Below are 16,602 nucleotides of genomic sequence, written 5' to 3' on the forward strand. Positions count from 1 at the left end.
GATTCAGGTACAATGGAGCAAAGTTACGGCAGCGTAGCTTAGCGTGTTTAGGCTACGCCGCCGTGAGTTAGCTAGGCAAGTACATGATTCACAATGTACTTGCCTGCTATGTTACGAAGGCGTAGCCTAAAGCGGGCGGGCATAAGGGCGCCAAATTCAAATGTGTGGAAGGGGGCGTGTTTAATGCTAATAAGGCTTGACCTTACGTTTTTGACTTTTATTCTACTGCGCATGTGCCGGGCGCCTACATTTCCTAGTGTGCATTGCGGCTAAGTAAGCCGTAAGGGCCCATTGATTTTGACGTGGACGTAAACGACGTAAATCCCGATTCGCGGACGACTTACGCAAACGACGTAAAAAATTCGAATCTCGTGGTGGGAACGGCGGCCATACTTTAACATTGTTATTCCACCTAATAGATGGAATAACTTTAGGCCTGCTAATGCCTTACGGAAACGGCGTAAATCTACTGCGGCGGCCGGGCGTACGTTCGTGAATCGGCGTATCAACTCATTTACATATTCTACGCCGACCGCAATGGAAGCGCCACCTAGCGGCCATCCAAAATATTGCAATCTAAGATAGGACGGCGCTTAAACATAAGTCGGCGTAGATTCTGAGTTAGGTCGGCTTACCTACTGATAAGCCGGCCTAACTCTTACTGAATCTACCTATTAGTCTTTTTTGTCATTAGGGTAATAGCCAAAAGGTTTTCTTACAGTTTCCACAGAACAAACAGGTGAACATGTTTGGCCTTACCTTGCCCGTTTCTCCTTGTGGTCTTATGCCAGTAATTATAACTTTGACAGGAGATTGTTTAATCTCCAAATCTAACCCAACCGACTCATATTCACTGCAGAGCAGCTCAACAGTCTCAGTGTTACATCGTCCCAAAATTTCCACTCCTTCAGATTTCTTCACGACCGGAGTGGTTTTCAAAGCCTTTGCAGAAGACCTGTTGTCCTCGTTTTTATGCTTGGAAGCATTAGGATTTTCATTACTCAGCATGCTCTTGACTCGGGTTACAGCTTTGTGTTCTAGCTTGGGAGACCTCTTGCTTTCAGTTTGCCCTTCTTGGGGATCTTTTATTCCCAAAGTACTTGGATGATTTTCAGGCCTTGTAGTATATTCAAAAGATTTAATGGCAATAAATGGTGAGTCCACTATATGTTCCACCGAGCTGTCTTCAGATTCCACAGAGCTACTGCACAAAGAAGTCCCGGCTTCCCCAAGAATACTTCTTGGCAGTTCATCGGGCGGGACTTCTTCATCGACATCTAGGGAAGGAGTTGTCATAACAATGCCAGAATCCTCATCACCGTTCTTCTTTTTAGTATCGCAGAAATGGCTCTCCTCTTTTTTGACAAAATCATCCTCTTCACTGGCATCGTCATCATCATAGCAGACGATCCTTCTCTGCCGCTGAAGAGGGCTTCTTATGGACTGTGGACTTTCATCAATACTGGACTGCCGAAAGGCTACGTGTTTTTCAGAACTATGACCAGCGCTATTTCTTTGAGAGAAACAAGAATGCTGTCCTTTTGTAGCCCCGTTTTCTTTACATTGAAGGAGAATAAAAGGAAACAAATAATCATAAGAAAAATGTAAAACATTGTGAACCTTAAAACATTTACTTAAATTCAGAATCTTTTGGTGACTAGAGACAGATACTGTAGGTTTTCATACTTCAAAACTTCCCTCATTTCTACATGTCTTGAATATTTCGGTTATCTAGTGGCGAAAAAACTGCTTTTATTATTCCTTGTGACATTATCACCACACTTAAAATTCTTAGAGGAGCAACTGTTGGGCGCTTAGTTTCTACATGCTGCTAGAACTACATCTCCCAAGAGCCCTTTGCCCACACACAGAATGTGGGTAGGATTTTGTGAATCACGGCAGCAGCACTGTTTAACTGGGAAATACACATATGCATTTGGATAAGGAGAGAAGAGGATGAGGATAGCTGGAGTTCTGTAGTCCAGAAGAGAAGAATTGGGCAGGTTGGACACTCTTTGGGATTTCAGTGCAGCAGAGGTGTGCTAACTCACACAACAAGTTAGAAGCACCCTGGATTATTGTTAGATTACAGTTCGTATGCTGAATTTGGCCATAAGTGTTCAGAAGTGACCAATAACGAAAAACAACAAGGGAAAATTAGAACAATGTAAAAATGTTGAGGCTTTGTGTTGTCCCTACCACTAGACTACGAATTGCAATACAGTAAACACGGCCCAGTATGTATGGTCTGCCTAAAAAGACAAAATAAAATGTGTACTGGAGATTGCATAAAATACTTGTAGTGCAGCTTTAATATAAATTTGCAAATATTTGCAACTAAGGCCTTGACTTTTATACAGATATTAGAAATATAAAAGTATATCTTAGTCAAAATTGTATTTGTTATGGACAGAATGAGGAATGGTTGAAACCCCAGACTGTGTTTTTTGGACATCTTTGTCCCACTGGGGAGATTTTACTACCTATCTTTGTATGCATAATATGAAGTGTGGGAAAATTTATTTGACGTGACGGAAATACCCACTTAGACAGTTGTCACCATCATTGGAAGATTTCCCCTCCATTTCTGTTCCTGTGTGAACACTCAAAAGTTTGGATTTTCCTAATCGGCCAGAAGGTACATCTTTTTTATTTAACTTATCACAGGCACCTAAACTGCACAAGTTTGTTTTTTTAGCATAAAGACGGAGGCGTGGGTTTTTCAGGGCGTGCCCTGATGTTGGGGTGAGAATCGGTGGCCATTAGGTCTTTTTCCTCTTTCCAAATGGAAATCACCAAGTAGTTGGTGGACCAGCTTCAGCAGGTCCCTAAGGACCGGGGTCCACCTGACTTCGGCCTAGGTAGACCTAAGTGTGTCTTGCCACTCTCAGGAGCCTTGCTCCCGGGGGTGTTCAGAGAGATTCAGGACCTTCCTCTTCGGAGGTTGGTCTTAAATCTGTACCCTTCATTTGTGTGCTGTGATCACTGGTTAACTTTTTGTTCACAAGAAATTGAATAGGCATCAAATGCGAAGCTCCGTAGGATTTTTTTTTTTTTTTAATAATCTCCCCATCAGGGACACCTTAAACAATCCCTTATCTAGGTTCTGATCCCCTGCTGTTCTACTCAAAATTGAAAAAAAGTTTTGGCTTAAGATAGACTTTAAATTAAAGAATATGTAAACCCAACGTTTCATTATGCTGAAATGTGCCTGCTGTGCCATATACCTATATAAAAAGTATCCCATTCTCTTTGTATTGCTTCCTTTGTGCAAAATCCCTGGTGTTCCTGAAAGTCCCCTCTGCTTTACCATTAAAGACTGACCACACCAAAGCAAGAGAACACATCGTGGTCAGTTTTATAGCTGTGCTGGAAACTCAGCCTGCTCTCCTCCAATGATGAGACTTGTCCCGACACACCCTGCCTGCATAGCCTTTCACCGAGAAGCTCAGTGTTCTGCCGTTTCTCCTCCCCCAGCTCTTATGCAGTTAACAGAGGGAATATATTTGTTTATAAAAAATAAATGGGGGAAAGGGTTATTCCAATATGTTTTATTTATACATAAATGTTTTGCCTTTCATTTCTATTTTAAACAGAATGGGTTATTTTACAAGGTGAGGGGTTTACTATCACTTTAAGTCTTCCCTTGATGACTGGCAGGACTTGGTGCTAAAGAATCTTTTATTATGCACATGGAACGACTTTCCTGAAAAATATACAAATCTATGAGCTGCATGCGATTTCATTTCTTTGCGGTGGCCATCACTGTATACATATAATCACTTTCTCCTCTAGGAAAATGAACTGACTCTGGCAGGCAGCTCAGTCTACAGACATTCCCGTGGATTTTTTTCTTCCAAGAAAATGTCCAACCATTGGACTTAATTCATGGAAACAGCTTAAAGCCTATTGCACAAAAGAAAGCATTACCCCTCATGATGCGAGGAGGAAAAATGACAAGGGAAGCCAAATGAGGGTCAAAACTACTTTTTTAGTTTTTAAAGCGTGGAGAATGGTTAAAAGACATCATTCAAGTGTCTACAATTCTTGTAAGGAGACTAACCCTCACGTTATGTACGGTCACTGAGAAAGCAAGCAAGGGGAATATCCTCAGAGGACAAAAAATAATAATAAAAAGTGGCAAATTTTTTAATTCCTTTGTAAATTAAAAAAAAATTGCAATAATTACACTTCAAATTACACTCACCGGCCACTTTATTAGGAACACCTGTTCAATTGCTTGGTAACACAAATTGCTAATCAACCAACCACAAATTGCAGCAACTTAATGCATTTAGGCATCTAGACGCGGAGAAGACAACTTGCTGAAGTTCAAACCGAGCATCAGAATGGAGAAGAAAGGGGATGTAAGTGACTTTAAACGTGGCATGGTTGTTGGCGCCAGACGGGCTGGTCTGAGTATTTAAAAAACTGCTGATCTACTGGGATTTTCACGCACAATCACCACTTACAGAAAATGGTCCGAAAAAAATAAAATTTCCAGTGAACGGAGGTTGTGTGGATGAAAATGCCTTGTTGATGTCAGAGGAGAATGGGCAGACTGGTTTGAGAAGATAAAAAGGTAACAGTAACTAAAAAAAACAAAACACTTGTTACAACCAAGGTGTGCAGAATACCATCTCTGAACACGTGAACCCTTAAAGCAGATGGGCTACAGAAGCAGAAGACCACACTGGGTGCCACTCCTGTCAGCTAAGAACAGGAAACCGAGGCTACAATTCGCACAGGATCACCAAAATTGGACAATAGAAGATTGGAAAAACGTTGCCTGGTCTGATGAGTCTCGATTTCACCTGCAACCTTAGGATGGTCGGGTCAGAATTTAGTTTAAACATAAAAGCATGGATCCATCCTGCCTTATATCAACGGTTCAGGCTGGTGGTGGTGGTATAATGGCATGGGGGATATTTTCTTGGCACACTTTGAGCCCCCAATTGATCATCGTTTAAATGCCATTGCCTGAGTATTGTTACTAACCATGTCCATCCCTTTAAGACTACAATGTACCCATCTTGACTCCTTCCAGCAGGATAATGTACCATGTCACAAAGCTTAAATTATTACAAACTGGTTTCTTGAACATGACAATGAGGTCACTGCACGCCAATGGCCTCCACAGTCACCAGATCTCATTCCAATGAGATCCTTTGGGATGGTGGAACGGAAGATTGGCATCATGGATGTGCAGGTGACAAATCTGCAGCAACTGCGCGATGCCATGTCAATATGTACCAAAAATTCTGAGGAATGTTTCTAACACCTTGAAAAATGAAGGCAGTTCTGAAAGCAAAAGAGGTCCAACCCAGTACTAGCAAGGTGTACCTAAAGAAACCAGTTTGTAATAATTTAAGCTTTGTGACATGGTACATTATCCTGCTGGAAGGAGTCAAGATGGGTACATTGTAGTCTTAAAGGGATGGACATGGTTAGTAACAATACTCAGGCAATGGCATTTAAACGATGATCAATTGGGGGCTCAAAGTGTGCCAAGAAAATATCCCCCATGCCATTACACCACCACCACCAGCCTGAACCGTAGTGGCTGGTGAGTGTATAGTCAAGTGACACCTATACATGACTTTGCCTTGTCCTGCACTGTTCCACTGGTGTTGTCGTGAAAAACCTAGGGCTTATTGGTATAGGGGAGCATGTGACCGCCTCCCATTGGGCAACACAGTGGAGGTATAAAAGTTATGGCATGTAAAGCAATCCCTTTATATGTGATTGAACAATTGTATATTAATCTGGCTGGAGTTTGCCTTAAAAAAAGAAAATCAAACACTGCATTGGGCTGTTCACAGACGTGCAGTGATGGGGTTCAGAGGCTACACACAAATAATACAACGAAGAGTTTGCGGTGTAATCCACAGGGATTATTACACAGGAATTAATTAGAGGCCACACAGATGAACGGATGTCAGGTGCAAAGTCACAATTCTCATCATTCTACATCTTGCCAACACACAGACAGAGCCTGTTAGGAAATGAATGGGAAGTCCATCTTACTGGCAGCATTGAAAGGAACAGTGTTTTCCTCCATAGAGCTACTGGCGCTTCTCAAACGCAGCTGCTCCTCGTCACTTGAGCCAGTCACGGCGGTGTCAGAAAGGGAAGACTGGCTGGGGGTATCCTGGGAGAAGTATTGCGACAGCTCTACTTCTGAACTCACCGAACCCTGTCGACAAGAAGACAAAGATATGTGTTAGTGGTACTGAACTATTTATAAAGGTTCTCATCTTTATGAAGGATCTGATCATGTAGTCCAGGGGTGTCCAAACTTTTTTCAAAGAGGGCCACATTTGATGAAGAGAACATGCTCGAGGGCCGACCATTTTGCCTGACATTTTCTGAACCATTAAAATTTGATCTAAGTGTGTTTGCCCGAGCACTAATGCACTGCACAACGAGAATTCTCTTGCCTTTGTAGCTGTGTGTGGTGAAGAGATGAGCTCAGGTGTGTTATTTGGATATACTGTATATATGTAATTTGTGGCCCCAACAAATCCCTGAGTGCTGCTCAGGACTAAAGGTTGAGCTTGGGCATGTTATTTGGATATACCGTATTTATCAGCGTATAACACGTACAGGCTTACCATTGCCATGAATGCAGCCTCACCATTGCCCTGAATGCAGCCTCACCATTGCCCTGAATGCAGCCTCACCATTGCCCTGAATGCAGCCTCACCATTGCAATCAATGCAGCCTCACATGTGCCATGAATGCAGCCTTACCATGGCTATCAGTGCAGCCTGATGGATGCCCATCTGCAGCCTCGGAGGGGACCGGGAGGGACAAGTGCCGTCAGATTACAAACAAGAGAATTTCTTGTTTACTTGTGACCTCTTAAATACAAAGTCCCGCCTCCTATGATAAACAGAACCGTCATCCAATGGCATCCAAGGAAACAGGACTTCCTATTACAGATGCCGCCGAGTAAACAGGAGATTCTCTATGTAATCTGACGGCGCACGTCCTGTCCCCTCCGAGGCAGCGCTGATAAATACGGTATATATATTTTGTGGCCCACGGGGCCCATGTGAGGCTGCAATGGCTATATATATCCAAATTCCAAGGGGGGCCATATTAAATCACCAGGGGGGCCGCAATTGGCCCCCGGGCCGGACTTTGGACATGCCTGATGTAGTCTATTGACACTACAATATTGCTTGATAGGTCAAAGTGCATTCTGGTAAATGGGAAAAACCTCCAAAAGGGTGACAAGCAGACAAGAGAAAAAGAGATATAAAGTCTCAAGAGCGATCATTGAGTGTGGTACTAGGGTTTAAGTTGTTTGTGTTACATAAATCGAAATGAAAAAAGTGATATTAGGACCAATACTCACATCAACAGGGTTAAAGGACACCCAAAATGAGGGGGATCAAGAAGGTAGATAAGTAAAGGCTTAAGCGGATACAAGACGGTCTTAAAGCGGGGGTTCACCCTAAAAACAATTTTCTAACATTACATTGAGCTCACTCTCGACTGACAGTATGCCGATTTTTTTTTTGCTGTACATACCTCGTATAGCTATTTTCTTACCCGGCTTCCGGGTAGTGTCTCTCGCGGGAGTGGATGTTCCTATGCAGCAGTTAGTGATTGACTTGATGACAAAAACTACCCACCCCGTCGCATAAGGAGCGCCACGAGTTGCCGAAAGAAGCTGAATGTCAGTGCGCAGGCGCCGTATAGCGCCGACTCGACGTTCGGCTTCTTTCGACAACTCGTGACGCTCCTTATGCGACAGGGGGAAAGTTTTTGTCATCAAGTCATTCACTAACTGCTGCATAGGAACGCCCACTCCCGCGGGATTCACTACCCGGGAGTGGAAGCATAGAAAATAGCTATACGAGGTATGTACAGCAAAAAAAATACTGGCATACTGTCAATGTCGAGAGTGAGCTCAATGTAATGTTAAACAATTGTTTTTATGGTGAACTCCCACTTTAATGCTTGCCAGGGTGATTTCTCAAACAACATGTGCCAAGTTGGATGCCATTGGGTGATGTATGTGAGGAAACAAACCCCAAAAGCTCAGCAGAGGCACCCATATGGAAGCGAGTGCCTGAGAGAATCTTTTACATCAAGGACACATCTTTAATGATTATGCAATACATCCAAACACCATCAACATGTTTCATGGTGCCAACAGCCACTACATCAGGGAGGTGGAGATGAACACCACTTTCAGGCTGCAGAGTGGCAATCCTTTCTGTAGCTTACACACACACACACACACACACTCTAAAAGCTACCAAATGGCTTGCCACTATGCAGCCTTAAAGTGTTCACACCAACACCCTGCTGATGAAATGCCCATTGCTAGCACTTTGAAATGCGTCAGTGTTTGTATGCATTTCATGATCATTAAAGTCCAGTACTTGATGTAAAAGATTCTTTCAAGCACTCGCTTGGGTGCCTCTGCAGAGCTATAACCAATTTTTAGGGCTGACGTTGATTCTGGTACACGAGTTGCTGCACGTGCCCATTCATTATACGTGGGTCAGCAACATGTATCCGCACTTAAAAAAAAAAACACACCTATTATACAAGACTAATGTAGTGCCAACAGCACTTAACACTTGCTGATTGAAAAAAAGTAAAAAAAAAAAAAAAAATCTGTGGATAGCCTGATTCCAAACTGAGGCTGGATGCAAAGACATTGTGAGATGTGTGATAAATTTGTATGATAAACGCACCGATAAGTAGAAACATGAGAGTTTGTGTTACTGTATTATGTTAAATAGTATATATTACATGTTGTATATTTGCATTATTTGGATAGCAGTGTCCCTTTAATACTTTAGAATATTGCCCTCTTTACTTACTCGGCTTGCAGGTTCCAGGAAACGTTTCATAGTCCAGCTAAGTGGTGCCGATGCATCTATTTGTTTCGGTTTCACATTTGGAGATGGGCTTTTTAAATGCAGACCTGAAGGATTAGAATTGAAATAAACTTTGGTTCATTGGTATAGTGCAAGAGTAGCCATATGTGAAAAATTTAGGATACCACGTTATCCCCTTCTACTGACTGGCTGTTGCACCTGTTGATTAGCAGTCAAGACACAATCAACTATGTGACTTAATACCTGTCCAAGACTTCCTGGCACTATTTTTACAAACTTTTACATGAGACACCTTGTTCTTAAACAATCAACATATGCCATGACAGAGCTTATGGGGATAGGATTACAGCCAACTCCAAGGTTCCCCAACTCCTTTTGGTCCCCCTTGGAGCCCCCGCACCTTTTCACCAGGTATCTTTGGTCCAGCTGCATGATGTTGTGATCCTATTTCTCCACCGGTGGGCGTGTTCTAAATGCAGCAGAGAGACACCAATAATGATGGGGTACTGCTACATTCTGCTGTGGCACACCTTGATACCCTGGGCTTACAGTGAGTGGGGCGATTGGTGAGTATTGCAGTAAAGGAAAGCTGCCTTTTTTATTTTAGCAATGTACCACATTAATCACCATGCACTACAATGCTTGAACTCTTAGATTAAAAGATCCCTATCCTATCCCTCTAGTTAGGCAGGTGCTAGAGTGAGTATTTTTCTGTTGAGTACGCAAATTTAGGCAGACCTAGCTGGTGGCTAGGCCTGTTTGTTTTCTGGACTGGGAGTGGCTCAGGGCAGGGCTGGGTGACTCCCAGGTAGCATCACTGTCACCTCACTCTTTATTCTAGAAAGTGCTGGAAGGAGCGGGGGAGGAGAGGTGGAGCTGCCTGGGGTCTCTTGAGGAGCGTTGACCAATCTCCAACTTGGGTTGGCAGGGAGCGGGCCTCCTTAAATACCTGGGGTCAGCCCAGATGGGGAGTTGTCAGGTGGAGGAGATGGAGTGAGAGAGTGTGGAGGCTGTCGGGGCCCATGGGGAGCTCCCCAGTCGGGGGTAAGGGTTATCATGGGCTGGGGCTCGGGTGCATCCAGGAGTGAAGAGATCCTGGAAGGAAAGGCACATGGCACATGAGAGGGCAAGTGACAGCGGGAGAGAACACTTCTAAGAGTCTCCAGTGAGTACAACTGGTTGCATCCAGGAGGGCTGGTGAGTGAGCACAGTTGGGAGGACTGGGGAGGCACGCCTGAGAGAACTGGGAGATTGCAGTTTGAGATGGGTGCAGAACCAGGAGAGAAAACTGTGGGAAGGGCAGTGGTAAGAGGTCTTTGCAGGGCCTGAAGAGAGCTATCTGGGATTGGTAGCTGAATAGAGGACAGCTAGCACCTGAACTATTTCTACACCACAGGGGCCCGAGGTCCCTGCCCGCAAAAGGCAATTCATTGAGGCCTGGCTGAGGAAATGTCAGGCCTAACCTATGCGGTGCTAGCTGGTCTGGAGGAGCAACAGTCTGCAGCAAATGAAGTGCTGGAAGAGCGATGGATAAGAGGTCTTATGCAGTGGCGGTGCGTGTAGAGAGGGTGCTGGCGCTCCATGCTTTTCAAGCTACATAATCTTCATACTCCCGTGGGGTTTTCATACGGATTACCAAAGCCCTCCCTGTGCAAATAGAGTGGTTCACACTGACCCGCAAGGCTGCTATATAGTTTGTCTGCTCTGTTATTTGGATGTTTTCTATACTTTAGTGAATATCTAATTGCCTCCCCAGTTTGATTCTATTAGATTATCCCAATGCACACAAAAATTGCTTGAGGTTGCTAATGGTACCTTTTCTCATTGCTGGAGACTTTAACGCAGCGTTGAACCCCCCTTGACAGGCTTGGCGGTCCCCAAACCTCTTTCACCACTTTGAGGGACTGGATGGAGAATTATGGCTTTGTTGAAATTTGATGTTGGAGACATCCTGATCATAACGAGTTCTCCAGTCAATCAGATTTGCATAAAATTTTATCCAGACATGTTTATCATGGACCATGCTCCCTTGAAACTCCAGTTTCAGGTGATACACTTGCCTGATATAGCAAATCTCATGATTTTGTATAAATGTCGCAATGACATGAAGAGGGTCTTAAGTGGGATGCCCTTAGTGCGGCTACGAGAGGATTGTATATGACTGGGGCTCATAAGCTTAAAAAGGCTAACAATGCAAATCTAGCCTCCTTGAGCCAGAAGGTTTTCGACACTGAAAGTCTCTGTCTCTCCTTCCTCATCGACTTAACAGTGGAAAGATGCTCACAGATAAGACGAAATTGCGAAAACTTTGGGGTCCTTTGTCCAGCATAAAACGGTGCACTACAATGGTAGTCTTTCTATTGTAGTAATAAAGTTCTATTTACAGGTCATCACTGTAGCTCTGGTGGTACCAGGACATTCTTGTGTTGAGATGGCACTGGATTTACCAATGAAATGGTGTGTTGTAAATTGAAGCATTTTAGTACTGAGGACCCCAGTTTGATTTTTGCCATAGACCCATTTCGTATAAAGCTAGCCCTGGTGCCAATGGTAGGATCCAATTTAATGCTGGGGAAAATAGGGGTAACACCACGATCAGGCTCATAATGTGTGTCCAGGAGAATATGAGGGTTGTACTTAAAGTAATGCAAACACATAGGTCCTTCAAATTTCACAAGTCGTTAAGAGTAACTCCTCTTCTATAGTAACTTCTTTTTTATTGCAGGTAAATAATTGATTCCAGAAGCAATGTGCTGCCATTGAGTTCTCGATTGAAGGTGGGGTGAAGGCTGTCTGACATCCACAGAACGTTTTAAGGAATTGACTATTGACAAGAGTCACCAATGACAAGACATTGCTCTAGTCAATAGTGTTATCTCCACAAACATTCTGTAGATTTCGGACAACCTGTACCCTTCCTTCGACAAGGACTCAATGACGGCAAATTGCTTCTGCTTGGAATCCATTATTTACCTGCAATGAACAAGAGAAGTTACTATAGAGGAAGAGTTCCTCTACCAACTTTTGAAATCTGAACCTACAGTATATGTAGGTTAACAAAAAAGGTTGTCCGCTTTTGTATTACTTTACAGCCCTTGTATGTAGAATATGCTCTCCTCAGCCCTAGAAGAAACTCTGCAGAAACCGCAAAGAGGCCCATAATATGACATTGTTGCACATTTCCCAGTGTCTACACCAGTCTCTCTCAACCTTTTTAACACAGAAACCCTTCAAATTACCTTCCGGTCTCAGGGAATCCCTGCTAAAAATTACTATATCTACACAACAAGATACATTAGTGTGATGGTCAGTGGGAAGAATGCTCCTTATATTTGTGGTTATTGGGAAGAATTACCCCATTACAGATAGCTTAAAAGATTATTGGTGTCAGTGGGAACTTATCCGAGAGGAAGAAATTGCTTATTGTTTAAGAAATTCATAGCAACCTTAGGATTCCATGCAACCCTGGTTGAAAATCCCTGGTCTACCCCATGAATGAGAAGTCCTAACTCAACATCATATGTAGGGTTGTCACCTGAGACAGAAATCACTGTATTTATAGGGCGCTATCTTTCCTACTCTACCATTCAATATTATTCAATATACCAAGGGCTAACTGAAGAAGTACGGAAGAAGTCACTTACCGGGACTGTGGGAAGAGTCCTTGCTCTCACGATGGGTAGTACGAGAGATAACCTCATCCATTTCTTGCTCTGACATCTGTATTCAAAAGCAAACACGATTGGAAATGTTGGCGTGCATACATGAAATAGTCCAATATAAAGATTGCTCTTGTCCCCATCCCACTCTGTTATGTGCTGTATAAAGCAACGCTGACAGCACATTCCTCCCAGAGCAGACTACCCACAATCTGCATTACTTTTAAAAACTGGAGCAAAGAGAAGAGTGTGGCGTTACTCACAACAACCAATTAGATGATAGCTGGTGTTTGTAAAACTGCAGAAAAAAAAATATAGCTCAGGTATAATTGGCTACAATGGACAACACAGATGCTTTCTTATAGGAAGGTAATACCATGACCAAAGACAATCCGACTGGCATACATTTTATATATTTTGAGATTTTTTTTATATATATATATATATATATATATATATATATATATATATATATATATATATATATATATATATATATATATATATATATATATATATATATATAATCTCATCTATCTCCATGGATTTACCGACTGGTGATCCTGAAAACACCACACTCCCTACCCTAGGATGGCTACGCTCATTCCTCCACTGTACCTATGGAGAGCGCTACGGTTGATTTACTGGTTTGGACAATATGGGCCAGATCCAGAGAGAGAGTACGCCGGCGTATCTACTGATACGCCGGCGTACTTTTAAATTACTCGCGTTGTATCTTTAGTTTGAATCCTCAAACCAAGATACGACGGCATCTGGGTTCGATCCGACAGGCGTACGGCTTCGGATCTTAGATGCAATACTTTGGCGTCCGCTGGGTGGAGTTTGCGTCGTTTTCCGCGTCGGGTATGCAAATTAGCTTTTTCCCGACGATCCACGAACGTACGGGCGGCCGTCGCATTCTCTTACGTCGTCTCTAGTCGGCTTTTTCCGGCGTATAGTTAAGCTGCTATTTTGCGGCGTATAGATAGACTTGCCATGTTAAAGTATGGCCGTCGTTCCCGCGGCGAAATTTGAATTATTATTTTTTTGCTCAAGTCGGTCGTGAATAGGGATGGACGTAAGTCACGTCTAAGTTCAAAAAATTATGTCGTTGCGACGTCATTTCGCGCAAAGCATGGCGGGAAATTTCAAAATGGAGCATACGCAGTTCAATCGGCGCGGGGACGCGCTTCATTTAAATTAATCACGCCCCCTAATCGCCAATTTGAATTCCGCCGCCAGAAATACACTACGCCGCCGTAAGTTACGGCGCAAAATCTTCCTGGATTCGACTTAAAGCCAGGTAAGATACGGTGGCGTAGCGTATCTCTGATACGCTGCGCCTATCCATTTCTATGTGGATCTGGCCCTATATCTTCATTATATTATGGACAGAGCAAGTGGTAATTTACAGAAGATAGCTTGGAAGGAAGATAACTGTGTTTTTAGTTCAGCTCACAGGAAGTGACAAGGACACTGCATTTCTGGCAGGATCAATGTGTATATTCTGCACTTGCTAGAAAAAAAAAAGAAAAAAAGAAAAGAAAACCAATACGGACCACATCTAATGCCTTGTACATACGACCAGTTTTCACGATGAGAAAAATGACATTTTTTTATATTGGTCGTGTGTATGCGCCCCAGCAGTTTTCTCGACGATAAAACTGCCCGCAAAAAAATTTAAACCAGCTCTCTTTACTAGTTGTGTTTCCCGTCAGTCTTTTTCTGGTCTCGAAAAACAGTCGAGTGTATGCTTTTCCGTGGGGGGGGGGGGGGAAACGCAGCCCAAAGGGTGGTACCATTTGAAAGGAACTTCTCCTTTAACGTGTGTATGCGAGTCAGGCTGGAGAGGAATCACGTCAGGGAAAAACGTTTTTTTTCCTGCCGAGTGTACGAGGCATCAGGACTAGTTTATGGATTTATATATTTATGGATTTATATAAAAATAAAGAGAGAAATCTAGTCAGTCTTGACTATTTTAGGTCATGTTAACATAAGAGACAACCTTGCTACAAGACATATGGCTTGTTCACACTTGCAGTTGAGCAGTGGTTTTATAACCCTCCCCCCTCCCGACCTCTGCAGTTGAAGGAAAAACAGTTGGGGGGTACACATACCGCGGCTGCGATGCTTTGTTTCATGACAGGAATTATAGTCCCTGTCGCTGGTGATCGGTGTGTGATGCACAACCCATTTAAGTGAATGGGGCTGCTCTGCATGTGCATCCAATTGTGGGGTGCTAGGGTGGGCTTCAAGGAGTTATAGCAGGATATGAGCGGGAGAAATGGTGCTTCCTCGATGCTCTCTGAAAAGCGATCCAAATGCACATTGCTCTTCAGAGAGCAAAACTTATGTGAACAAGCCCTTTGGCTAGGTTCACACTGCTCCGATTAGATTTTGATCCAACTTTCAGTACGATTATGTGATGCAACTTTGATGTGGCTTACATATTCTATGGGTCTGGAGTTCCACCACGGAACGAAGGGACAACCAAAAAGGTGGCGAGCGAGCGGGCGACCCCTGACAGTGGAGAACGGGTGGGCGGGGGGGGGCCCCTGACAGTGGAGAACGGGTGGGCGGGGGGGACCCCCGACAGTGGAGAACGGGTGGGCGGGGGGACCCCCGACAGTGGAGAACGGGTGGGCGGGGGGACCCCCGACAGTGGAGAACGGGTGGGCCCCTGACAGTGGAGAACGAGTGGGCCCCTGACAGTGGAGAACGGGTGGGCCCCTGACAGCGGAGAACGGGTGGGCCCCTGACAGCGGAGAACGGGTAGGCCCCTGACAGCGGAGAACGGGTGGGCCCCGGACAGCAGAGAACAGGCAGGCAGGAGGCCCCCACAGCGGCGGAACTTCAGGGCCCGGTCGCAAGTGCGACTTCTGCGACCCTGGTAGTTTCGTCACTGAGTGCAACAAATAATAAATGACTGCATCACGACTAGAATACATTCTTTTTACTGATCGGACTACACTAAACTGAAATCTGATTGGCTGCTACAGAATTCCACGCTTATTACTGCTCTTTTTTGAAAAAAGGTTGTTAACAAAAAAAAAATCGTTGTCAGAGCCATATATATATATATATCTTACTGTCAACGGTCTCAGCACATATGGACACCTTGCCTCTAAAACCTTTATGGTACATCAGTTTTATATTTTACTACAGGTTATTTTTAATAAAACACAGTATACGAGTCCAATGTTCTGCCGCAGAACGGAAATGAAGGCCGGGAGAGCGATTCCCCCTGGATGTCATCAATTGCTTGGTGCACCATATGGAATCTTTACAGATGCACGAAAAGAAAGGAGACGGACAACGGACATGTGGTTTTTATTGCTCCTCTACGACGTGCCATTTTTATATTAGCCTGCTGTCTTTAGACTGCTGGAATGAGAACAGACACCGGAAAGCTTCGGAGCACACTATTTCTGCCTCTTCGTTTCCTTGAAGTAGATCTAAACCCTAACTGGATGACATCTCATCTTCTAAAAGCAGCATGTATCGTAAGCCATTGCTGTTTTTTCCATAATATATTGTTTTCACATTTTTGTATCTTCTTGCCGCTGTTGTTCTTCAGCCAATTTGTCTACTTGGACGTCACATGCACATCATTACTCTGGATTGGCTTCTTGACAATGGTACACTATGCCTGGACAAAGTGGACAGTAATCTCCACCAGGGTTGCATATGAACAGGGTGACAACGCAAGAGCCCAAATGGTAATTACCTGCCACCCCATTAGTGGAAGCGCCTGAACAGGTACCTTAATGGCAGGTTTACCTGGTATATGAGCTTTATGTAATTAGGTTTTATTTACACTATATTGTCAAAAGTTTTGGGACACCTGCCTTTAGGCCCCGTACACACGACCAAACATGTCTGCTGAAACTGGTCCGCGGACCAGTTTCAGCAGACATGTTTGGCCGTGTGTAGGCCCGAGCGGACCATTTTCGGGCGGATCGGACAGGTTTCCAGCGGACAACTAAAACAATATAAAAAGCCGCGCCAAACAACTAAAAATAAATATAATAGTTAAATTGTCCACAGATAGTATGAGTAGTAGTGGATTTTCAACAGGT

General features: G+C 43.8%; 1 protein-coding gene across 2 annotated transcripts in view; it reads right to left on the reverse strand.

Annotated features, from left to right (window-relative positions):
* PDZD2 (PDZ domain containing 2) overlaps positions 1-16,602 on the reverse strand; it is a 416,595-nt gene that overhangs the window by 93,140 nt on the left and 306,853 nt on the right. For both annotated transcript variants that reach the window (XM_040337921.1, XM_040337929.1), the window contains exons 14-17: positions 12,509-12,584; positions 8,847-8,950; positions 6,028-6,196; positions 760-1,556 (exon numbers count right to left, since the gene is read on the reverse strand). In XM_040337921.1, coding sequence (XP_040193855.1) covers positions 760-1,556; positions 6,028-6,196; positions 8,847-8,950; positions 12,509-12,584 — 1,146 coding nt within the window. The remainder of the gene's footprint in view (positions 1-759; positions 1,557-6,027; positions 6,197-8,846; positions 8,951-12,508; positions 12,585-16,602) is intronic.

Source organism: Rana temporaria, chromosome 1, assembly GCF_905171775.1.
Source record: "Rana temporaria chromosome 1, aRanTem1.1, whole genome shotgun sequence".
Taxonomy (NCBI): domain Eukaryota; kingdom Metazoa; phylum Chordata; class Amphibia; order Anura; family Ranidae; genus Rana; species Rana temporaria.